Source organism: Pseudorca crassidens, chromosome 19, assembly GCF_039906515.1.
Source record: "Pseudorca crassidens isolate mPseCra1 chromosome 19, mPseCra1.hap1, whole genome shotgun sequence".
Classification (NCBI taxonomy): Eukaryota; Metazoa; Chordata; class Mammalia; order Artiodactyla; family Delphinidae; genus Pseudorca; species Pseudorca crassidens.
In genome coordinates this window covers 38,361,656-38,387,890 of record NC_090314.1, presented here as the reverse complement: position 1 = coordinate 38,387,890, position 26,235 = coordinate 38,361,656, and the positions used below count along the sequence as shown (strand labels likewise).

Sequence of the window (26,235 nt, the reverse complement as noted above, 5' to 3'; positions counted from 1 at the left end):
CAGGTGTTTCACGGGGTTCTTTTTGAGCACGTAGACTTTATCATCTTAGTGAATGGTAAAGCCTCAAAATAGAGGAGAAAGGGCAGATGTCCTGGGTCCTCTCACTGCTCCTGTTCACAGCGCCGTAGTCCCATGCTGCCTTCCTCCTCCAGCCAACACTCTTAGCGCTCCTCGTCCCTCCCTGGCACACACGCGCACACGCACACTCAGGAAGCCATGGCGCCGGAAGCCGTGGTTTGATACTGGCCCTTGTACTAGACACCTATATGGTGAGTGCCTTTAAAGAAGCTTCCGCTGTGGAACAAATGAGGCAACATTTACAAAGGGAATCAACGAAGAAACATTTCCCTCAGATTTACAAGTCGTGTGCTTGGAAGTTACATTTATCAGGAATTAAAAATTGTCACTAGTGGGTTCAAAAAGATAAGTTGCGCTTGGACTAGAGTGATTTTCATGCACAGGAAAGTCTTCAGTACTCTGAATTGACAGAAGTAACAAATAGGATTCCAGGCTTGCTGGTTTGACCCAGTTCTTTTTATAAAATTCACAGGAGAATGAGAGATATGCATATGAATGGCAGCGGTGCCTAGGGAGTGCCCTAGAGGTGAGTCTGTCACTTTCGTGATGTTCACATGTACGGAAATGCCCCTTGTGTACATATCTTGCCTTCTGGGTTCATTTGGATAGACTCGCAGAGCTCTGCCTCGATGGCCTTGCGCAAAGAGAAGCTGTGTGGAAAGTCACACATCTTAAGCAAGGCTTCTTTCCCATCTATGATAGTAGACACAGCTCACTCAACTACCGTGCCCTCTTCTGTCACTGTGTTTAAGACATAACAAAATGGTATCATTATCTCTGCCCAAGTTAAAATAATATTTAAGCTAAAGAACCTCTATTTTTCCTCTTCCAAAAAAAATGAAGGATTGGTTCTTCAGTGTCAAAATTAAATTCTCAGATTTGTTTCAGCATAGTCCTCTATATACATCAATCAGTCATGTGTTTCCACACCTCCTGGCTCTCTGTTGGGTTTTCTACTGATAGTAAATTGATTTGTAATGACTTTTCCTGATTACATAAGGTGATGTGATTTCATTTCTTTGTAGGTCATTAAGAAGGCCAATGATACCTTAAATGGAATCAGTAGTAGTTCTGTGTGCACAGAAGTAATTCAGTCAGCTCAAGGCATGGAATACTTATTAGGTATGTGCTTTTATATTTTGCTTATCCAAAATCATGACACTTTGCAGTCTTTTCAGTTGTCCCTATGTTACATAGCTTAATCTAGATCTCTCAAGCCACATATGACTTCACTAAGTAGCATCTGCATTTGTAGAGAAGACACTTAAGTCCCGGACAGGAACAACCATTTGACTTCGGGTCTCTTTGGCCAGGTTTCCCAGTCCTTGTTATACACAGTGTAAAATTACTGGTTTATCAAAGAGTCTGAACTAGATGAGCCATTAAAATTAAATTATTGGTTTAAAAAAGAAAATTAAATCACTGGGTCTCCAATCAATTCTTACCATGCTGTGTTGAATTCTTCCTTTCTACCTCTCACCGACATCACAGATTCCTTAACTTCCTGGCCACCTTCAGCTATCAGACATGCCAGTCCAACATGAAATCTCAATCCCAGTCCATTTCAGTGGTCCTCTCCTCCCCAGGCTCAGGCTTGTCCCGTGGCCAGAGCCACATGCACTGGACCCTAGTCTTTTTCAGATCTTTACTCAAATGTCACCTTCTAAGTGAGGTCTTCCTGGCCTGTCTTACTCAATGCCATGTCGTGCCTCCCCACCCTGGCACTTCCCGTCTCTTTCCCCGCTTGATTTTCTCCCTAGCCCTGTCACCTTTAATATCTTAAATGCTTTACTTACTGTTCTTATTATCTGTCTCCCTCCACTAGAACGAACCTCCAAGAAGGAAAGGATTTGGGTCCGTTTTGCTCACTGCTGGGTCTTCAGCACCTAGACTAGGGCCGGGCACATAATGGTCACTCGCAAATACTTGCTGCATGAGTGGCTACGAAGGGATGTGAGCTCTCCTTCCTCCTGCCACCTTGCTCTGGTTCCGCTGTCCTGCCCAGACAGGCACAGTTCTGCTGCATAAACAGATGTTCACCGGGTAATGGGGTGCCTGTCCTTCCTTCTACCAGCTTTCTAGTGTGGAAGACCATCTGAGAAGCCCCCTCACTTGGCTTAGAGTGGGCTGTGATTCCTGCCCTTCCCCTGGGGGAGGAAGGACAAGCTGTGCTGCTGTACAGAGGCTGAGCATGTACCACTGAAGACCCCCTGGAATTCTTCCAGTCCTCTCTTATAGCGGCTGGTGGAGGGGTTGGGGGTACGTCTGGCAGCTGTCCTTAGAATGTGGAGACCTTGGCACCCTCATCCTTGCTGAAAGAATTCAGCCATAATTCAGCGACCACAGGAGAAGAACCATTCTGTGTCCTGTTAAGTGTATAAAAGATACATGAAGCCACAGACTTTGTAGATCTTTGGGCATTCAGAGGAGTGACATACTTCTTAATTACAGGCAGACCTTGGAGATATCACGGGTTTGGTTCCAGACCACCGCAATAAAGCATGTATCTCAAAAAAGCATATATCTCAATAAAGCGAGTCACATGAATTTTTTGATTTCCCAGTGCATAGAAAAATTATATTTACACTATTACTGTAGTCTGTTAAGTGTGCAGTAGCATCATGTCTAAAAAAACAATGTACATACCTTAATTTAAAAATACTTTATTGCTAAAAACTGCTAACCATCATCTGAGTCTTCCGTGAGTCATAATCTTTCTGCTGGTGGGGAGGCTCTTGCCTCCACGTTGATGGCTGCTCACTGATCAGGGTGGTCGCTGAAGGCTGGGGGGAGGGGGCGTAAGATGACGGTGAGGTTTGCTGCACCGATAGACTCTTCCTTTCATGAACCGTTTCCATATACTATAAAATGCTGTTTGAAAGCATTTTGCCCAGCAGAGAACTTCTTTTCGTGTTGGAGTCAGTCTTCTCAGAACCTGCTGCTGCTTTATCAACTAAATTTATGTAATATCCTAAATTCTTTGTTGTCATTTTAACAGTCTTCACCAGGAGTAGATTCGACCATAAGAAACCACTTTTCTTTGCTCATCCATAAGAAGCAATACCTCATTGTTAAGTTTTATCATGAGACTGTAGCAATTCAGTCACATCTTCAGGCTCCCCTTCTAATTCTAATTCCCTTGCTCTTCCCACCACGTCTGCAGTTACTTCCTCCACTGAAGTCTTGAACCCCTCAAAGTCACCCCTGAGGATTGGAATCAACTTCTTCCAAATTCCTGTTAATGTTGATATTGTGACCTCTTCCCGTGAATCACACATGTTCTTAATGGCATCTAGAATGGTGAATCCTTTCCAGAAGGTTTTCAATTGGCTTTGCCCAGCTCCATCAGAGGAGTTACCATCTGTGGCAGCTACAGCCTCACAAAATGTATTTCCTAAAGACTGAGGCTTGAAAGTTGAAATTATTCCTTGATCCATGGGCTGCAGAATGGATGTTCTGTGTTTAGCAGGCATGAAAACATTAATCTTGTTGTGTATCTTTATCAGAGTTCTTGGGTGACCAGGTGCAATGTCACTGAGCACCCATATTTTGAAAGGAATCCTTTTTTCTGAGCATTAGGCCTCAACAGTGGGCTTAAAATATTCAGTAAACCGTGTTGTAAACAGATGTGTGTCATCCAGGCTTTATTGTACCATTTATAGAGAGAGCACAGGCACAGTAGATGTAGCATAATTCGTAATGGCCCTAGGATTTCTGGAATAGTAAATGAGCATTGGCTTCAACTAAAAGTCACCAGCTGCATTAGCTCCTACCAAGAAAGTCAGCCTGTCCTTGGAGGCTTTGAAGCCAGGCATCGACGTCTCTTCACTAGCTACGAAAGTCCTAGATGGCATCTTCCAATTGAAAGTGGTTTCACCTACACTGAAAGTCTGTCGTTGAATGTAGCCACCTTTGTTAATGATCTGAGCTAGAGCTTCCGGGTGACTTGCCGCAGCTTCTCCATCAGCACTTGCTCTTCACCTTGCACTTTAGGTTATGCAGATGGCTTCTTTCCTTAACCTTCATGAACCAGCCTCTGATGGCTTCACACTCTTTTCTTCTGCAGCTTCCTCACCTCTCTCAGCCTCCACAGAATTGAAGAGAGTTACGGCCGTGCTTTGGATTAGGCTTTGGCTTAAGGGAATGTTGTGGCTGCTTTGATCTTCTCTCCAGACCACTAAAACTTTCTCCATATCAGCAATAAGGCTGTTTTGCTTTCTTATCATTCTTATTTTCACTAGAGTAGCCCTTTTGATTTCTTTCAAGAACTTTTCCTTTGCATTCGAAAGTTGGCTAACTGTCTGGCACAAGAGGCCTAGTTTTTGGCCCATCTTGGCTTTTGACATGCCTTCCTCACTAAGCTTAATCATTTATATTTTCTGATTTGAAGTGAGAGACGTGAGACTCTTCAATGAACACTTAGAGGCCATTGTAGGGTTATTAATTGGCCTCATTTCAATATTGTTGTGTCTCAGGGAAGAGGGAGGCCTGTGGAGGAGATGGACAGGAACAGCAGGTCAGTGAGGCAGTCAGAACACATGCTTCGTGGTTTGTGGTGCCCTAAAACAACTACAATAGTAACATCAAAGATCACAGATTACCATAGCAAATGTGATAACAATGGAAACGTTAGAAATATTGTGAGATTACCAAAATGTGACAGAGACGCACAGTGAGCAAATGCTGTCAGGAAAGTGGTGCTTATAGACTGGCTTGACGCACAGTTGCCACAAACCTTCAGTTTGTAAAAAACATATCTAGAAAGCACAGCAAAGTGAAGTGCAGTAAAGCAAGGTGTGCCTGTGTAGTGATATTGACATTCCGATTCTTTTAAACTGTTAATATTCCTATTTTCAGTGAGTTTAATGGTATTTCCCAAATTCAAACAAATGGACTCATAAAGAAGCCAGAAAAAAAATAGCTAATACTTGGTTAATGCCTACTGTTCTCAGCCTTTTACAGTATTAACCCATTTAATCCCTTAATTCAACCATCCTTTGAGGAGGTACTACTATTATCCCAATTTTACAGATGAGGAAACTGAAGCACAGAGAGGTTATGCAACCTGCCTGAGGTTACACAGTTAGTTAAGTGGCAGAGTTGGGACTTGAATCCAAGCAGTGTAGCTCTAGAGTCTGTGCTCTTACCAATGAGTTTATACTGCAGCATTAAGAGTTGGTTGGTCCCAAGGAATAGTAAGTTCATGTCTGTCCAGATACAGTCCCAGTTTCCACCTAGAATATCAGCCAGCAATAAGGCTGTTGTGTCTTGCTCAACTCTTTCTGTACGCTTCCAGCACCTAACTCTGTCCTCTCTCACCCTGTCAGGTGTTGTTGAGGTGTACAGGGTAACCAAACGTGTGGAGCTGGGGATAAAAGCCACTGCAGTGTGCAGTGAGAAACTCCAGCAGTTGCTGAAGGACATCGATAAAGTATGGAATAACCTAATTGGCTTCATGTCACTCGCCACACTCACGGTAAGCCCACTAGACAATTTAGCAGTTGCTTTCCTTCTAGAAACCTAAGCTGTGAAGCCGAGCGTATGTTCCTGTGATGGCACTTACTGGAGGATGGAGGTGCCTACTGTATCAAGTTATGTTGAAGGAAGGAGACAACGGTTGTTCCATTAGTTGAATAGTACCAGGTTGGCTTCTGGATAGCTCCCAGGACCGTTGTACCTAAATAAAATGAGAGTGTAGGAAAATGTTCTCTATCTACATCCTTCTTAAGTCACATATGTAGATGCATGTTTTGCAAAGCATTCGTTTGAGTTTCTCCCTTTGCATTTCTAGTTATTTCTGTCCTCATTTGTGTCCTTTTAAAAAACTGTACTATGAAAACACTAATTCAGAAATATACATGAACCCCAATGTTCATAGCAGCACTGTTTACAATAGTGAAGACATGGAAGCAACCTAAATGTCCATCAACAGAGGAATGGGTAAAGAAGATGGAATACTACTCAGCAATAAAAGCGAATGAAATTTTGCCCTTTGCAACAACATGGATGGACTTCAAGGGCATTATGCTCAGGGAAATAAGTCAGACAGAGAAAGACAAATGCTGTATGATATCATTTATATGTGGAATCCAAAAAATAATACAACAAACTAGTGAATATAACAGAAAAGAAGCAGACTTGGGACTTCCCTGGTGGTGCAGTGGTTAAGACTCCACACTCCCAATGCAGGAGGCCTGGGATTTGATCCCTGGTCAGCGAACTAGATCCCACACGCATGCTGCAACTAAGGAGCCCGCCTGCCGCAACTAAGACCCGGCACAACCAAATAAATATTTTTAAAAAAAGAAGAAGAAGAAGCAGACTCACAGATACAGAGAACAAACTAAACTAGTGGTTACCAGTGGGGAGAGGGAAGTGGGGAGGGGCGAAGTAGGGGTAGGGGAGTAAAAGGTACAGATTACTATGTATAAAATAAATAAGCTACAAGGATATACTGTACAACATGGGTAATATAACCAATATTTTATAATAACTATAAATGGAGTGTAACCTTTGGAAATTGTGAATCACTGTTACATACCTGAAACTAATATTCTACATCAACTATACCTCAAAAACATTTTTTTTTTAGATCTAAGTGAAACAAACAAAAGACTGTATGATACGTCTTGTTGCTGTCCTGTGGTTCATTTAGCCGGTTTACTTTCTTAGGGTCTTGGATTGTTTTCATTGTTTTCCTGTTATGAATAGTTTTACTCTGAATACCATTAAACAAATGACTGTTTCCCCTTTGAGGATATAGTTTCTCCAAGTGGACTTAAGAGGTCAGAGTGCATGGCTGCACATGTACACGCATGCCTGCATATAGCTGTTGTTGCATGTGTTATATGGATTTACAGGGAGCTTAGGGGCTAGTTGACAGTGCTATCAGCAATACATAAGTATACATTTCTTTACATTGTATTCTAGCTTTGTCAGTTTCTTACGTTAACAAGTGTTTAAACAATTTCATAAAAGTGTTTTTTAATTTCTTTCATTTCCTGAGGGGCTAGCCAGTGTCTCAAATGATAATTTACTATTTTTATTTCCTTTGTGTATAAACCGATCATCTATCTCTTTTGACCATTTGACCATATATTCAATGAAATATTGTGTTGACCATACATATTTCATACTTGTAATAGACTTATTCGCACACGTGTGTGTGCTCATAAGATTACATCAGTTATTTTTTTCCTCTTCTATTTCTTCCCCTTTTTATTTTTTTAAAATTTTTTATTATTTATTTCTTTATTTATTTTTGGCCATTTTGGATCTTCGTTGCTGTGCGTGGGCTTTCTGTAGTTGCGGCGAGCAGGGGCTACTCTTTGTTGCGGTGCATGGGCTTCTCATTGCGGTGGCTTCCCTTGTTGCTGAGCACCGGCTCTATGTGCGCAGGCTTCAGTAGTTGTGGCTGGCGGGCTCTAGAGTGCAGGCTCAGTAGTTGTGGCGCACGGGCTTAGTTGCTTCGCTGCATGTGGGATCTTCCTGGACCCGGGATCGAACCCATGTCCCCTGCATTGGCAGGCGGATTCTTAACCACTGCGCCACCAGGGAAGTCCTCATCCCCTTTTTTAAATATTACATGGGGCAAAACTATTTTATTTTTATATATTCACACTTATTCAGTTTGTCTGTGATAATATCCTTTATTTCACAATTTATCTTCCTTCCACAGCTGGAATAAATATGCTGTTCCATTTTCTTTCTTCTTTTCCTTACATTTTGCCATGTGCCCCATCTGAAAGAGCAGCCAGTTCTCACTGCGCTGCACTGATGGTCAGGAGGACTCCCGGCTCTCCCAGCAACCTGTCTTCAACGGCAAGCACATCCTCTCTCCATTGTTATGTTGCTTCTGGCTTGTACTATTAAGTTCTTAAAGCATTTGAATCATTTCCCAAATCTCTTATTTTGTTTTCTTTGGCCATTTTTCAATTTATAACCTAATTATTTTTTTAAAATACTGTGTGGCCAATACAATAAGAAATGAAGTTATAAATATTTGAAAAGAAGAGATAAAATTATGTTCATTGGGTGATAAGAAATACTTACAGAAAACTGAATTCAAGAGGTTAAATTTAACAAGTTTGGCAAAAATTCATAGCGTTCTTTTTTTTTTTTAAAGACTTTTTTTGATGCGGATCATTTTTAAAGTCTTTATTGAGTTTGTTACAATATTGCTTCTGTTTTATGTTTTGTTTTTTTTTGGCCATGAGGCATATGGGATCTTAGTTCCCCAACCAGGGATCAAACCTGCGCCCTCTGCATTGGTAGCACGGAGTCTTAACCACTGGACTGCCAGCGAAGCCCCCTACTGGTTCATTTTTTTATCCACTATCAATTCGTTCTGCACACCACTCTCAGATGTCTCTTTCTAAAATGCTAATCTGATTGTGTCATTGATATCCCATTTAAAATCCTGCAGTGACTCTCTGTGGTCTTCAGGGTCAAGTTTAAACTCCTTAGCTCAGTAAGTAAGGTCTTTTCCATCACTTGGGCTGCCCTGGCCTCTCTTTCTCTGTTAGACTGCTTTCCCCTCTGGACTTTGCGTCATTTGTCCCAGAATTCATTCCAAGAGGCCTTCAGTCTGCATTAGATGCCCTTCCTGTGTGTGTCCATAGCACATTCTGTCAGGGCACTTACACGCTTCTTGATAATTGTGTTTGCTTGTTTCTTACCCACTAGCGTCTCAGCTCCTTAAAAGCAGGACTGTGTCCTTTATTTATTTTTTTAATTGAAGTATAGTTGATTTACAATATTATGTTAGTTTCAGGTGTATAGCATAATGATCTGGGTTTTTTTGTTTCTTTGCAGATTATATTCCACTATAGGTTATTACAAGATATTGAATATAGTTCCCTGTGCTATACAGTAAATCCTTGTTGCTTATCTATTTTATGTGTAGTAGTTTGTATCTGTTAGTCTCATACCCCTAATTTGTCCCTCCGCCTTCCCCCTTCCTTTTGGTGGCCATAAGTTAGTTTTCTATGTCTGTGAGTCTATTTTTTATATACATTCATTTGTATTTTTTAGATTCCACATGTAAGTGATATCCTATAGTGTATGTCCTTTTTTCCTTTGTGTTCTAACACAGTGTTTGGTGGGACTTTGTACCTTTTGTTTTATACTTTTTTGAACTTTCCAGTTTTTTTCAAGCAAGATAAGCATTTTTGTACCTCATTATTTTAATAACTGGTTTAAATATTTTTAATAAATGGGTAAGGAAAATAAAACAAAGGGAAAATGAAACTAGGGAAATAAGTTAAAGCCAGGTATGAAGTGTACAGAAATATGTGCTTTTTTTTTTTTTTTTGGCCTTGAGGCATGCAGGATCTTAGCTCCCGATCGGGGATTGAACCCACCTTGGCAGTGAAAGCCTAGGGTCCTAACCACTGGACCATCAGGGAATTCCCCAAAAATGTGTGCTTTAAAAGTGCTGGCATTTGCTAGTGGTGAGCTGTACAGTTGACCCTTTCTAGGCACTGATGTAAAGAAGACGTGATCAGTTCCATGATTCACTGTGTTCACAACATAAAAATAAACCCTCTACTCAGGAAGCATAATTATTCCGGTACTCAGAAAGAAACTTCTTTTGTGGGTTCTCATAAAGAGGAAACTAACATAATCTACATTATCTTCAAAAATATCCTTTCAGTAAAGAAAGCAGCAGGTTTCATTGAGTAGTTTCTTGGGAAATCTCTCCGTAGAGATTGAATGGCACAGCTCCAAGTACAGATTAGTGGAAATCCTTCCAGGCGGCAAAAAAATAGATGAAATGGTAAATGAGAAAAAACGTGTGGCAGCGCATACTGACAGTGACCGCAAGTCTTTGCTCTGTAAAGAAAACATATAAATTACTGAGAACTATACCAGCTTCCAGTAAAATCGGAACACAAACGTGAAGTGATTCATAGAGGAGGCACAGCTAAGCAGGAAACGTTAATTCAAATTAAGACAAGATCTCAGTTTTTACCTCCTAATAAACCCAGTATGGGGTTTGGTTTATTTATTTGAATGCTGATCGTGTTGATGCGGTAAAATTGGACTACTTCTTAGGGAATTCATTGAGTAGGAAATTTTTTTTTTTTTTTTTTTTTGCGGTACGCGGGCCTCTCACTGTTGTGGCCTCTCCCGTTGCGGAGCACAGGCTCCAGACGCGCAGGCTCAGCGGCCATGGCTCACGGGCCCAGCCGCTCCGCAGCACGCGGGACCCTCCCGGACCGGGGCACGAACCCGCGTCCCCTGCATCGGCAGGCGGACTCCCAACCACTGCGCCACCCGGAAAGCCCTGATTAGGAAATTGGTGCCACCCTATGGGAAAGGTGTCTGGCAACATGCTTTCCCCTCCACCTGTGAACTCGTTGAGAACAAGGACCAAGACCACATTTTGTTCATTTTCTGTCTGGCCAGGCACTGTGTAAGTACCCGGTAAGTGCTAAATGAATGAAAGGACTTGAAAACATTCAGAGCAGTTGACTTGGTAATTCCACTTCTCGGAAAACTGCCTAAGGCAAGAGTTCTACATACAAACTCACAAAAAGAAGCAAGTTAAATGCACAAGTTGTTCTCTGTAAAAGTGAAAAATTGAAAATAACCTAAAAGTCCAAATCTGGAGAATAAGTTGTGTGACTCTTCATACTAGGATGTTAGGCTGCCATTTTTTAAAGAAGCATAAAGTTTGAAATAACACAGAACTATTACTACAGGGCTAGAAGGAAATACGCCAGAATAGTGGTAGGGTTGTGTTTGGGTGATAAAACCCTGGTGTTTTAAAAAAATACTTCTGAACTCCAGCTACGCATGAAGTTGGTTGGCTGGTAATGTCCGTGGCTGCCTGTGAGGCTGTGGGATGGAGAGGGACGTGTTACCAGGTGTGTCCCCACCAGGCGTGTCCCCTTTGCATCGTTAGCATCGCAGTTCATCAGAGCCTCTCGGTCTCACAAAGGTCTCACCTTTAGGAGAAAATCTAGAGATTCTCTCACCTTTAGGAATCTAGAGATTAGTGTGGGTCTGGGTCTCCCCTAATTCACCCACCTTCTGCTCCTAACCCTGTGCCGATATGACCACATTAAGCCTAAATATCGGCATCATCATTCGCCAACTTTTACTGGTGATTACTGCGTGCTAGACCCTATTCATACTCTTTACATAGATATAATTAATACAACAGCCTTGAGGGTAGATACTGTTATTCTCCCCCTTTCTTACAGATGAAGAAACTCAGGCACAGAGATATTGGTGAGACCTGGACTCATTCTGAAAGTCCTAAGTCTACTTTTTCAACCACTGTATTCTGCTGCCTCCTTGAAATGGGCAAGTTGGATGGGTAAAAGCAGAAAGGCAGAAGCCTTTTGGGGAAGAGTGGGTTATTATTTAGCATCAAGGTTAATGAGATGAAACACCAGGAGTCTATCTTGGCAGCAACTTGCTATAAACAGTCAAGTTCTTTTCTGTACACTTTTTCCCCTGTTCATATCCCAGGATTATAGAGTAGCTTAAAAGAGTCCCCCTTGCCACTTAGATTTTAAGTTTCTTTGTTCTGGTGACAGGCAGTTTCTTCTTGTAATTAACATTTTGAAAACTAGACTTCTAGACAAACCCGTCTCTTCTGGTGCTATTAGAAAAAGATGGCTGTGGGAATTCCCTGGTGGTCCAGTGGTTAGGACTCGACACTTTCACTGCCGAGGGCCCAGGTTCAATCCCTGATCGGGGAACTAAGGTGTCACAAGCCGCCCAGCAGGGCCAGAAAAAAAAAGAAAAAGAAAAAGATGGCTGTGGTTGCAAAGCATCTTTCTTTGCCGTGAACTCTTTAAAGAAAAGGTATCACAAAAGACCAAGTGTGTTAACCAGGTTCATTATGTATTAGTCCTTTTCAGTTTGGAGCAAAGGATATTTGGGGAGAATCTTGGCCTGGATTACTGCTTTAAGGGAGCTGCTGTCAGTGGGTGAGATGGAAGTCAGTTTCATCCTGGTACATCTTGCTCATGAGAAAGGCTTGCCTTCTTGACTCTGCCCCTCCAGACCTTTCTTTTCTTTTTTCTTTTTCTGTAAAATATATATACAGTAAAATGCAAAAATCTTAGTTATACCACTCAATGTTTTTTACATATGCATACCTCATATAACCCATACCCCTATCAAGATACAGAATAGCCCATCATCCCAGAAGCTTTCCTTGTGCTCCTCTGTTGTCATCATCCCACTCAGAGATAAGTCATGTTCTGGTTTTTTACACTAAGGATTAGTTTTGTTCAGACCTTTTTAAAGAAGCCATAGAATTTGGTTTTGTGATTTCAAAGGAAGCCTGTTGGGTTTGGTCACACATCTAACTTAGGAGTGTTGCCCTCTCACTTACGGTGGTTCTAAATCCCTCCACATGGCAAAATAGGAGGTAAGTGGGAAGAGTGGACAGGCGTTCTTGCCCTCTCCTTCAAACTCCCATTAGGAACATCCATTTCTAGCATCCATGTCTAGATGCTAGAGTGATTTTTACCTGACAGTTTTTAGGCACCAGGGAAGGGTAGGTACCTGCCGCTAGACAACACAGGAATGCATTGCACGTTGTACGTGACCGCCACTGAGTATTTGTTTCTCCAGTTACCCATGCTATTCCAGTTATAGTTGCTTTCTTCACCAGGTTAGCTGTGACAGAAAAATAATCATTCTTTACTCAGGTATTTTTCCTGATTATACCATGGCATTTCCTCTTGATAACTAGTATGTCCTCGGTGTATAAAACTTACTTGAACTGGGCTTCCCTGGTGGCGCAGTGGTTGGGAGTCTGCCTGCCGATGCAGGGGACTTGGGTTCGTGCCCCGGTCCAGGAAGATCCCACATGCCGCGGAGCAGCTGGACCCGTGAGCCATGGCAGCTGAGCCTGCGCGTCCAGAGCCTGTGCTCCGCAACGGGAGAGGCCACAACAGTGAGAGTCCCGCGTACTGCAAAAAAAAAAAAAAAAAAAAAGACTTGTTTCTTCCCACAAAGACTCCATGAAACTATTCCCGTCAAAAGGAGGCTGCATTAATTTTCTCCAGTGAAAAGGTTCCAGGATGCAGCTTGGGATAAGGAAAGCAGAGTACACGGTCTTAACCTCCAAATTGTGGCTCCTTAATATTTCTTTAGGCTGGAAGTGATACTAGCAAAGTTACATTTCCCTTTCCCTTTCATGCTCCCTTTATCCATGGACTAAAACTCCCTCTTGTGGCAAAAGCCTGTTTCCTCTGGGCACAGGTTGAAGGAACTTTTTTCTCAAGAGATAAAAAGCCCCTATTTTAGTGAGATGAGTGAATTGTTATCTTAAAGTTTTGTCTCATGCTTGTGGATTGAATTGAAGTTCAGTAGCTTGGTAACCAAGACTTAGTCCTGGAAAACAATACTAATGCGTTTTTGCCACATAAAATCTACAAGAAGAGACAGGACTGTTATTCTCCTGACCTGTGGTCAACTGCAAATCACCCTGGCTCTGTGATTCCACTACTACCCTCAGTATAATACAATTCTTCTGTACTTCCTTTTGATGTAAAATAAGCAGTGAATTTCAGAGTACTTACTTCCCATTGCTGTGGCATGTCAGGAGAACAGTTTTTTTGTTTTGTTTTGTTTGTTTATTTATTTATTTATTTATTTTTGGCTGCGTTGGGTCTTCATTGCTGCACGCAGGCTTTCTCTAGTTGCAGCGAGCGGGGGCTACTCTTTGTTGCGGTGTGCGGGCTTCTCATTGCAGTGGCTTCTCTTGTTGCAGCTCACGGGCTCTAGAGCGCAGGCTCAGTAGTTGTGGTGCGTGGGCTTAGTTGCTCCGCGGCACTTGGGATCTTCCCGGACCAGGGCTCAAACCCGTGTCCCCTGCATTGGCAGGCGGACTCTTAACCACTGCACCACCCGGGAAGACCCAGAGCAGTTTGTTTGTTTTAGTAATGACAGCATTTTTGTCATCTTGCCAGTCTGCACAGTGTTTTAGAGACAGAATCTTAATCATGTCTCTGCACGGCTATCTTCAGTTGGCAGAAGGTGGATTTGGTAGACAGATTAACACCTCCCCACCCCCCTAAAATGTCCACGTCCTCATCCCTAGAACCTGTGAATGTTTTACCTTATGTGGTAGAAGGGACTTTGCAGATGTGATTAAGTTAAGGGTCTTTGGATGGGAAACTTATCCTGGATTATCTGGGTGGGCCCAGAGGCATGACAAGGATCCTTGTAAGAGGATGGCAGGAGAATAAGAATGAGAAAAAGCAATGTGACAGTCGAAGCAGAGAGAGAGATTGGCAGATCCTACACTATTGCTTTTGAAGATGGAACCGTGATCCACAGAGTGTGCAGGCAGTCTCTAGAAACTAGAAAAGGCAAAGAGGCAGATTCTCCCCTAGAGCTTGGATAAGGAGGAATACAGTGTTGCCAACCCACTTTAGACTTCTGACCCCCAGAAGTGGAAGAGAATAAATTTATGTTGTTTTAAGTCACTAAATTTATGCTAATTTGTTATAGTAGCAGTAGGAAAAATTACCAGAAAAAAAAAAACCATTGTAACCAAGAATGGTTGCATTGTAACCAAAATCAAAGGTGTGGAATTGCTTGTGGAACCTGTGTCTAGATCACTCTTTGTATCAGTCAAATTAAGTTCTGCAGCGGTAACAAGCAACACCTCCCAGCTCCAGTTCTTAGCAATGTGAAACAACAGAGCTTTATTCCTAGCTCCTGTTCCATCTCAAGTTGGAGGGACTCTATGCCATGTCCTCCTTACTCCGGGATCTGGGTTGATAGAGCCAACACCGAGTGGAACATAGTTGGTCACTATGGGAGTATCAAGGGAACATGACAAATAGCACATTGGTCTTGCTTCCTTCCAGAAGTGACCATATTACTTATACTCACAGTCTGTTAACATCATGGCAAGTTACACGACTGTGCCTAATTTAGAGGACAGGGAAGGCCCATCCTACATTTGTCCGGAAGAAGGAGAATAAGTCTACTGGTAACACTAAAATACTAGCAAACTCTTCTTCCTTAATAATGATTTTCTTGGATACCATTTTAGTAGTTTATTACTGGCTAAAGATTCAGGATTATATATCCCAGTCTGACTCTGGGACTTGTCAGTGTATGCAGGTCATGTCTAATGTAGCTGGGTTTTTAATCTTTACTAAATGCATGACATACTTGCCAGTTAAAGTAGGTGATACGCAATTTAAGGTGCCTGTGGAGGGCATACCTCCTTATAGAATTAGGGCATTTGATGGTGTCACACTGTGGACTACAGTAATCTCCCTGCTAATAGATGTGTATTTATAAAGGTTAATTTTATCATTTGAAAGATTAATTTGACTACAGGGTAATTTATGCAGAGCCTTATGATTTTCACTGGAGATGACCTTTTCATTGACTTCTTTTATTCCTTTGGTAAACAGGTATTAAAAGGGCTTTTATTAACTTGGATTTGATTTCAAGATTCAGAGTTTCCCCGGGTTCTAATTATTTCACAATTAGTCCTCATTCAGTAACATGATAAATGTCTATAGTGTAGATTATAGACATACTACTATGTTTTTAACCTCTTCAAAAAGCTTGTTAGATTTTGTCAAAGTGAATAATTGTGATGATCATTTAGAGCATTTTATCCTTTCCAGAGCCCTTTTTATGTATCTGTGAGGGTCCTAACACCAACTGAAGGAGGGAGGGAGGTAGGGCAAGTGAAATGGTTACTGTTTTACAAAGGACAGAATTGGACAGCAGACAGATGATAATTCCACCTGCTTCTAGGTTTGACCAAATTGGCCATGATTACACTAAAAAACAAACAAATTATCCTCTGGATTGGCTAAGGCCATGTAGGTTCACACAGTTGAAACTTCCACCTCCCTTTTTCTTCTTTGAGAACTGTGTATCCTTCCTTCCTTAAGGGTAATCCAAATGGATTCAGCTCAGGTTAGTTTAAGAGAGGTTTATGGAACCTAGCACATGGTTTACTATTTCAAATTAGAAATGGATGGGGAGGGACTTCCCTGGTGGTCCAGTGGCTGAGACTCCACGCTCCCAATGTAGGGGGCCCAGGTTCGATCCCTGGTGAGGGAACTATATCGCATATGCATGCTGCAACTAAGAGTTCGCATGCCGCAACAACGATCCTGAGCGCCGCAACTAAGACCCAACGCAGCCAAATAAGTAAATAAATATTTTTAAAAGATACTTATTTCATATTAAAAAGAAATGGTTGGAGAAATACCATATATAATCTACACATTTTTCTAGGGAGAAGGCTTTTTTTTCTGGGGAAGAAGAATACAGTTTTGCAAATACAAAGACAGTATAGTAACTTCTCAGTGGCTCAGCCTAAAGTAACTGTAGAACATGTAGCTGTTATTTTATTGTCCAATTTGCCATCATCCTGGTCACCTCAGTATTCATGAGGAAAAACCAGCCAACATGCCAGGCTCCCAGATCCTTGACTCTCTGGACTACAAGCCCCTTGTCTCTGTTTCACTTAAGCCACCCACTTGCATGATCACACTGGACGGTGTTATCACATCACACTGCAGAGCCTGGGCAATCTTAAACTCAGACATCTTTCTGAGCCCAACTTGGTAACTCTAGAACTTGCTCACACTTGACTTGCTCTGCTCTTGTTTTTGGTTCTCAAGACAGGACAATGGACCCTTTTACTTTGTTCCTATCGACTCCCTTCCATCTTCACTTCCTTTCCCACCTGCTTTGTCCTTAGTGTTTGAGGTTATTGATGTCTGTCATAGGACAACCAGCTGTCCCGGTTTGCTCAGAACCGAGGGGTGTCCTCAGAGCTAAAGTGGCAACAGTCTGACACAGACCAGGAAGTTGGTCACCCTAGTCCATTGTATCCATATGTGGAAATACTATACGACGGTGCTGCATGCATCTCTTCCCAACCCCATGTTCAGTGACATCACACTGGTAGCTAGAAATCGACCATAGGGGGAGCATTTATACCATGGAAATCAGCAAATGCTTCAAATCAGGGCTTGACTTGTTTTGTTGATTGTCTAGACTTAAGGTGATAGAGAAAATGTTAATAATGTAGATTAAACTTAAAAGTATGCTGTGTCTGTAGCCGTTATGTCGTGAGTAGAACCAAAAGTTGAGGAAAGATTGTCCAGTATTCAGGAACTATTATCTGATTCAGCGAAGAAGTCACTCATATATTTGACAGACAAGTGAAGTTCTGAAGTAGGTCTGAGTCATTTCAGTCTAGCCCTAGTCCTTCACATGAAAACATCAGCCTTCGCCTCAGAACTAACAGTCTTTCAGGAAAGCAAGCAAAGGTGGTTGATCTAAGAGTTGGGCAAAAATCCAAGAAAGCATTTTGTGAGAACAAGATACTACGTGGACTCTGCAGTAGAGATGATGGTATATTTTATTATTTGTAAATGGTGTGCTACACATTCTTTGTATCAGTAAAATTTATAATCAGCTTACATACGAGTGTGGGTTTATGTGTGTGTGTGTATTTATATGCGTGCACACATGCGTCTTCCTCTTTGGAAAGTCAGTTCTTAATAGTCGGGGAGGGGAGCAGTTTTGCCCCAAATTAGCCAGGGATCCTACATGCAGAGGACAGGTCTTACAGGTCTTTTAAGCTCGTCTTACAATTATCCAGCTTAAAATGTCAATGGTGCCAAGTTTGAGAGACTCTGCTCTAGAGCATATATAAGAAAAATAAATTAGTTCATGTATACCTAACTTTTACACATTAAGAATCCAAAATCTTTTTTTCTTAATTGTTTTAATTGAAGTATAATTGATTTACAATGTGTTAATTTCTGCTGTACAGCAAAATGATTCAGTTATACATAACATACATTCCTTTTTTAACATTCTTTTCCATTATGGTTTATCACAGGATATTGAATATAGTTCCCTGTGCTATACAGTAGGACCTTGTTGTTTATCCATTCTGTATGTAGTAGTTTGTATCTGCTAACCCCAAACTCCCAGTCCATCCCTCCCCCAACCCCTGCCCCCTGTGCAGCCACCAGTCTGTTCTCTATGTCTGTGATTCTGTTTTTGTTTCATAGATAGGTTCATTTGTGTCATATTTTAGATTCCACATAGAAGTGATATCATATGGTATTTGTCTTTCTCTTTCTGGCTTAATTCACTTAGTATGATAATCTCTAGTTCCATCCATGTTGCTGCAAAGGGCATTATTTCGTTCTTTTTTATAGCTGAGTACTATTCCATTGTATATATGTGCCACATCTTTACCCATTCATCTGTTGATGGACATTTAGGTTGTTTCCATGTCTTGGCTATTGTAAATAGTGCTGCTGTGAACATAGGGGTGCGTGTATATCTTTTTGAATTATAGTTTTGTCTGAATATATGCCCAGGAATGCGATTGCTGGATCCTATGGTAATTCTATTTTTAGTTTTCTGAGGAACCTCCATACTGTTTTCCATAGTGACTGCACCAACTTATATTCCCACCAACAGTGCAGGAGGGTTCCCTTTTCTCCACACCCTCTCCAGCATTTGTTACTTGTAGACTTTTTAATGATGGCCATTCTGACCGGTGTGAGGTGGTACCTCATTGTAGTTTTCATTTGCATTTCTCTAATAATTAGTGATGTTGAGCATCTTTTCATGTGCCTATTGGCCATCTGTATTTCTTCTTTGAAGAAATGTCTGTTTAGGTCCTCTGCCCATTTTTCGATTGGGTTGTTTTTTTGCTATTGAGTTATATGAGCTGTTTGTATATTTTGGAAATTAAGCCCATGTCGGTTGCATCATTTGCAAATGTTTTCTACCATTCTGGTTTTTTGCTTTGTTTTTCTGCTTTTCTTTGGTCGTTTTTGTCTTGTTTTATTATTCAAGTGTTTTTCGTAGTTGAGGAATAACATATATACAATGAAATGCACAGATCTTAAATGCATAGTTGGACCAGTTTTGACAAATGCACACAACCATGTAGCACACACCCCATCGGTATATGGAGTGTTTTCATCACCCCCTAAAGTTCCCTTTTGCCCCTTCCCAGTCAATCCCCTGATCTGACTCCAAAAGCAGCCAGTGATCCATTTTCTGTAGATTTCCATCACCATAGATTTGCCTGTTCTAGAACTTAATATAAATGAAATTATGTAGTGTATATATTCTTGTGTCAGCTTCTTCTACATAGCATGTTGTAAAAATTCATCTGTGTTGTGTGTATCAGTTTGATCCCTTTTGTCACTGAGTAATATTCCAATGTATTAATATACTATGTTTTTTGAATCCATCTTCTTGTTTAAAGATGCATGCTCTTTCCAGTTTTGGCTAATATGAATAGAGCTATGAACACTTCTTGTATAAGACTTTTGTTAACATGTTTTCATTTCTCTTAGATAAAAATATCTAGAAATTGCAAGCTCATATAATAGATGTGCATTTTAACTTTTAAGAAATTAACAGCTTTCGATCATTGGGCTTTTCATCATTGGGTGACACGCTCCCTATTTCATAGATTTTTTGGTAAGGAATAAATTAAATAATGTATGTAGAGAGCCTAGTGTACTGCTTAGCACAGGTAAAGACTTGACCTGTTAGCTGTTAATATATTTATTCTCCCTAGCCGATAACATCCAGATCTCTCGTTCTTGAGTGCTAGGCCTGTATACCCATCTGCCTGCTCATATAGCATCAGAACTCAGCTGTCCCACAGGCAGCTTCGACACGGCTTGTACCAAATTGAACTCTTCTTCCCAGTCTCCATCCCCAAACTGGTTCTCCTCTCACGTGCCCCGTTAGGGTGAATCCTTTCAGTTGCCCAGTCCCCTCCCCTCCTCGCACATCTAACAGATCCGCCAGGCCTGTTGATTCTTCGGCCTTAATAGCTCTTCATGTGTCCATTTCTCTCCATTCCGCACTGTTGCTCCCTCAGTTCTGACCTTCAGGACCCGTCTCCCGGTTCGCTACTGCAGCCTTGTAACAGAGGCCCAGACCCCCAGTTCAGTGCCTGCCTGCATTGCAACCAGAGGGTTCTGTCCAGAGTACAAACCTGATCCTGTCACAATCTAGTTACAACCCTTAGGGCTTCCCAGGATAGAGTCTCAACCCCTCATATTCCTTTCAAGGCCTTCGTGCTCCAGTTTCATCTCCTCCCTCCTTCTGTAAGCTTGGCTCGCACTCCCTAGACTTCTTCTCATACCTGATCTTTTGCTTAGAGGCCTTTGCCCAGGCTGCTTATTCTACATAGAGTAGATACCCTTCCCTCCCCTACCTCATCCTACCCTACCCCTTTCACCTAGCAAACACCCATCAGGACTCAGCCACCGTGTTTGGAAGTTCTCAGAAGCATTCTCTGCCACCACGCTCCTTTCCCCTTGAGTCGGGTAAGTGCCCCACCCCTTCCCCCTTGTGCTCCGGCGCTCGGTCCTTACGCCTAGTGTGGGTCTCGTGGCACAGTGTGGCCTGACACCCACCTCGCCCTGACCCTAAACAGCTCTCAGAGGACAGGGACCATTTTGTGCTCATCCTAACACCCCTAGCAACTAGAACACAGCAGGGCAGGTACTCGGTAAACGTCTGGGAAATGGAATCATTGTACTGGTGGTGGTAGAGAGTGGACTGAATTTGCTGCTGGACCTGTTGGGATGTTTGATCAGGGAGTGAAACCAGCAGCGTGTGGAATTCCTGGCTTCTTACCCGTTTGTCTTGTCCTCACAGCCTGATGAAAATTCACTGGATTTTTCCTCTTGTATGCTACGGCCCGGGATTAAAAACGCTCAGGAGCTTGCTTGTGGGGTGTGCCTTTTAAACGTGGACTCCAGGAGCCGGGTAAGTCACCTGCCTTCCCCCCTCCCCTGCACGGGCTGCTTCCCTGACCGACCCGGGAGGCAATCCCATCTGGCCCTTCTCCACAAGGTCTGTGACCAGAGGAGGGGAGTTTATCAAGCCCTGAAATCTGACCACAGAAGCAGACATGTTCTTTCAAAGGGGCAGCGGGGGGGAGCTGTCGAGGGGTGGAGGCAGCTCCTGCCTTTCTAAGGAGTGGGCTTGTTGGCACGTGCCTGCCCACCCTCTGCACAGTGGGGTGGCAAGGAGAAAAGGTTACACCTGTAAGGACTCGTTTGGAGGCCAGAGGCCCTGTTCTGGGAATTTTGTTGACCTTATGGTTTCAACGTTATTTCAGAAAGAAGAGAAGCCTGCAGAAGAACATCCTAAAAAAGTATGAACCAGTTACGCGTTATCTTAGCGTCTCCATCTTAATTTTGAGTGTGGAAGGCAAATTCGATGATTCCACTGCCATCCTGAGCTGTTCCAATCATGGATCCTTTGCTGAGTCCTTTTCGTTCCCATAGTGTTTGATTCGGTCAACTAACATGTCCGTGCGGGTCCACTTCCGTCTGCTGTGCATGCTTGTGGCTCATAGCTGGCTTCTGGTGTTGCGGTTATTTTCCTCTGGGATGAACAGGGTAACAGGAAGAGCAGCTTCTGGAAGATGAAGTGGTAGTGACACACAGATTGAGATCAGAGAGCTTCAGGACTTGGCCGTTAGCAGACAAAAACAAATTGTTTGGGGTTTAGAGCTTTATTTATTTGTTTACTTGTTGAGCTTTACAGAACACCCCGGAAGTGATTGAGGTTAGGCCTGGCTGACTGTAACTTACCGGTAAGCCTTATTCATCTGGAAATCATTCTGCTGTGTTTAACATCTTTATTTTTTTACCAATCCTATACCTATTTGGACTTTTTAATGATGTCAGTTTGGTTATCAGCTCCGAATGGCATTAGACCCTAAGAGTCTTTAATCTTTCATTTGCTTTCATGATAGGACTGTAATCAGCCTCAGAAACTAAGGGATGGCATGTTATAGTCAAATGCCAGCCTCAGGGAAGGGCTGCTTTCTTCACAGAGAGATCAAAATGATCCCCAGCCCGTGGCTGTTTTTGTCCAGTGTCAGGACCCCTGCCGACCCCCACAGCCTCTGTCTGCCTTTTCTGGGAACAATTTGGCCTCCTTTTGCTGAAACTGGGTTTAACAGTAAAGATATTTTTATACCTTTAATTAGCGGCAAAAAACTTTCTCGCTTGAATTCCTGTGGCCACCTGCTCAGCTTTTGTGTGTGCGCCAGTTTGGCCTCAGCCTCTGTGAGCTGGAGAGGGGTCCGTGCCGGCTGCTGGTCAGTGCCCAGGTGTGGAGGGAGCCTGACTGGCCCCCCATGTGTGTTTCTTCCCGGCAGGCGTTCAACTCGGAAACGGACAGCTTCAAGCTGGCGTATGGAGGACACCAGTATCATGCCAGCTGTGCCAATTTCTGGATCAACTGTGTCGAACCAAAGCCTCCCGGCCTCATCCTGCCTGATTTGCTCTGAAATTCCTGAAAGCTCCTGTGGGAAGTACTGCCTGAGTTTATTTTCCATCACACCCCTTGGGGTGACAGGGACCAATAAACAGAATGCGAATGCTGCAGAGCTCCCCCCACCGCCATCAATCTACGTGAAGAAATCCTCAGGAGGTGGCGGGGGAGGAAGTGCTGCAGAAGTTCCCAGTCTTTCCCCCCAACGACCTTTGCCCCCAGGTTCCCACAGCCAGTCTTTGGTATTCGAGGTAAAACTGCTCTACCCAAACTGCACTGGAAGTTTGCTGACTTATCTCTAGTTCTCTTAAGATGTTTTAAAACATGGACCACAATTTTCTTTATCTAAGGAATATTTGCTGCTGCAGTATTGAAACTGTGAAGAATTGACATTTGAAGAAAAATAAATTATTGCTATAGGACTGGAGTTGGAAGGATGTTTTGATCCAGTGTTTGTGTGTATCTAGAACACTTACTGTTCTGTGAAGTAGAATGCATTTATCCGCATTTAGTTTAATATCTGAAATGAATAAAAAGGGGGAAATTGTGATTAAACTGGTATTCTTTTTATAGAAAAAATTCTGTTTCTCTCCATTGGACAATGACAGGTGGGTGAGGGCAGACTTACCAGCTTTACTGTCGCAACCGACCCAGTTCTCTACTCTTTTCGTTCATTTCTAAGACTGTCAACTTATAAGAAAACTTTCTCAAAACATGCCTGGGAACTTTGCAGTGAGAAGAATGTTCATTTTGACAGAGGCCTGAACCTCAGTGTATCGGGGTGAATATCGTTGCCCTTAGGCGCCTTCAGTGAAAGCCTTGTTTTACCTCACACACAGACTGTGAACGTGATACTTTTTTCAGATGAGATTTGGAAAGCCAGCTGAATGAAATCTCTTTGCAGAGGCCTCTAGCCAAATTTCCAGAAATGACTGCACAGGGACCAATACCGCAGTATCTCTGTGAGAGACGGGGAAATTAATTCAGGGTTAGAAGGTGGAGCTCCTGGCCTAGCAAGGAGAAAAGTAAGGTGTGTATTTGTGGTAGAGGCACATGACTTAGAAGCAAAGGCAGGAAACTGTTCAAAAACAGCACTGAATTTTAGAAGGAAAAGGCTTATGCTCTCTGGTATAGGGAATTTTCTTTGCCACTTAAAATGAATGCATAAAATCAGGGGGAAAAAAGCCAAGTGGTTAAAGACTGTTATTCCTGGGAAGAACCCGCCAAACTAGGACACGTTTCTCTCAATTGTTAATTACGTGCTTTACGAAGAGATTTTGAATCTTGGGTGTTTCACTTTGTATGGCTTAAGCTCTCTGACCTAGACTTAGTTTTTATTTGTAAACTGGAAGAGTTGGTTTTGTCTGTGTAATTGCTGCTTTACATAATTAATTAGATCGTTTTCCCTCCTGAGGACAAAACTTGAGGAAATTGTTTTGTTCCACCTTACTACCTCTTACTTCCATCCGCTCCAAGAAAGGTAGACATTTTCATTCCCGAGCTCCTGAAGAGGCTTCTGCTTCACCTGGCTGCGCGCCCGAGTGCACAGAGAACTGTTGATGAGGTAAATCTGTTTTTCTCATTTGCTCCAGATGATACCATGTCCAGCTACTAATGCCTGGGACAGCTGTCTCTGAATCGTTACCTTTGCCCTCCACAGAGCCAGTGGGTGTTAGTGACAACACAAGTGGGCTGGTTTCTAGCAGGTTTTGCCTGAGGCCTCTGGGTTCCACTTCAGCCTGTGCAGCACCTAGGGTTTCAACACGGCACCAGATTTCAAGCAGCCTTCTAAGTGGTCTCATACATTCCATGATAGACCATGATAAGAAAATCTACCTTCGCGACAAGAAGTGTCTCGCAGTTGGACAGAATTTACATTGCAGAGACATTTTTTGGACATGCTGTGTGGACTACTGTTCCGTCACAGTGGTCCATATTGATGACATTTCAAAAAGTATGCTCACCTGTTAACTAGATTGGCTTCCATTTCTAGATATATTCCAGAATGCCTCAGATAAAAGTCCTAAGTATAATTACTGCTGACCTTACGAAGTATGATAGGTTTAGTCACTCCATGGGAGGTGCCAGGGGAAAATACAGCAGACATCAATAAAAAGCCTTTGCTATAAAGAGTATTCACTACTTTCAGTATCTGTTTAGTACTGGAAATGTTTTATTAGATCCACCAGTAAAGATTTGGGGAGTGTGGAATACCATTGCATTGATTTTCTTTATGCAGGTTTATTAAAATGAGTCAACACTGCATGCAGCTTCACCTCAGCGCTTGCTAGCCAAGAGCCCAGTGTCCTTGGAAACAGTAACCAAGGTTACTTACTTCCATATAGTGCATTGTGCAAGCTGCTTCACCCCCTTCTTGAGTGGCAGTTGGTAAGCAGTTTTGGTGTTGTATTTTGCCTTTAAATTTTTTATGGCTTAGTGTGTCATTTTTGTCTGGACATGCTTGAGGTAGAAGCAGCACAGGGTATATTAGGATATTATCCATGCTTTATTTTTCCTGTGGCTACTAGTTAGTTCATATAGGTTGCATATTTTAAATTATTTGAGTATCTTTTGTGTGCATATGCATAATTCTTCGCTGATTTACAGATGCCTTCGACTTGCCTTTTATTTAATGACTAGCGTGTTCTTAAGATTTGAAATTATAGGGCCTTTATGTTATAGAAATCTGAAATGTTTGCTCTGCACTGGGGATCACTACAAAATATCCCGTCACACCTTGGAGGTCACGTACCTTCCTTCGTGACCTTTAGCTAATAAACTCCAACATTTAGATTGGAAAGGTGTTAGGCTTCCCAAGTGCTAAGTTACATCCCAGTAGCAGCATTTGCCAGGATTTCTGCAGGAACTTTTTCTTAATTACCAAGAACATTCTCTTGCTGTGTACAATTTGAGTTTTGCACATTTATCCAGAGACTACCAGACTTACTAGAGTTTGCCTCCATACTGTAGAAGCCGTAGCCTCCACAGCCAGTTTGTTTTTTCTGATTGATTTTTGATCATGTGCTGCTGAGGCATTTATGGGGTGCTCTGATTTCCCATAGAAACTATTAATTTCATTTTAATTTTCCCTTCTAGGCAGTAATGGTGCATGCTTATAAAAGTGGACAAAGTGTATAAAATAAGAAAAGGTGGAATTTAGAGGGAAACCATTGCCACAAACCAGGTAAAATCTGGAGGATATAATGTATAGAAATATGTGGCTACTGGCATTATATGTAGGGCTTCTTGCCAAAAAGACTGAAAATCTAGGAAATTTTTCTACAGATAAGCAAGGAAATGAAGTAAAACAAAGCCGTTGCTGGGACAAGCAGCTCCCCTATAAAAGCAAGGAGCAACCTGCTAACACCCAGTGGTTTCCCAGGCGCGTGCAATAGAGAAGAGCTAATAGAAACTTCTACCAAGTCCCATCCAGTTTCTGGGGGCTTCCCTGGTGGCACAGTGGTTAAGAATCCGCCTGCCAATGCAGGGGACACGTGTTCAAGCCTTGGTCCGGGAAGATCCCACATGCCGGAGAGCAACTAAGCCCATGTGCCACAACTACTGAGCCTGCACTCCAGAGCCCATGTGCACAATGACTGAAGCCCACATGCCTAGAGCCCGTGCTCCGCAACAAGAGAAGCCACCGCAATGAGAAGCCTGTGCACCGCAACGAAGAGCAGCCCCCACTGACCACAACTAGAGAAAGCATGCGCGCAGCAACGAAGACTCAGTGCAGCCAAAAATAAATACGTTTTTAAAGTTTATAAAAAAACAAAAAAAGAAGTTTCTTTGATGGAGGACTCACTGCTTTGGTGCCCTCCAGTTCCCAAGAGACAACTGAAAACTGTACCTTTT

At 42.5% G+C, this 26,235-nt stretch overlaps 1 protein-coding gene across 18 annotated transcripts in view; it reads left to right on the top strand.

Moving 5' to 3' along the window:
• SYNRG (synergin gamma) overlaps window positions 1–22,935 on the top strand; it is a 92,614-nt gene extending 69,679 nt beyond the window's left edge. For 8 of the 18 annotated variants that reach the window (XM_067715293.1, XM_067715286.1, XM_067715292.1 and 5 more), the window contains 7 exons: window positions 551–604; window positions 1,104–1,200; window positions 5,406–5,554; window positions 20,331–20,414; window positions 20,749–20,859; window positions 21,215–21,250; window positions 22,265–22,935. In XM_067715293.1, the coding sequence (XP_067571394.1) occupies window positions 551–604; window positions 1,104–1,200; window positions 5,406–5,554; window positions 20,331–20,414; window positions 20,749–20,859; window positions 21,215–21,250; window positions 22,265–22,396 (663 nt within the window). In that variant the 3' untranslated portion in view covers window positions 22,397–22,935. The remainder of the gene's footprint in view (window positions 1–550; window positions 605–1,103; window positions 1,201–5,405; window positions 5,555–20,330; window positions 20,415–20,748; window positions 20,860–21,214; window positions 21,251–22,264) is intronic. The other 10 variants (XM_067715296.1, XM_067715289.1, XM_067715294.1 and 7 more) reach the window with 3 other exon arrangements.
• The last annotated feature ends 3,300 nt before the right edge of the window (window positions 22,936–26,235 follow it).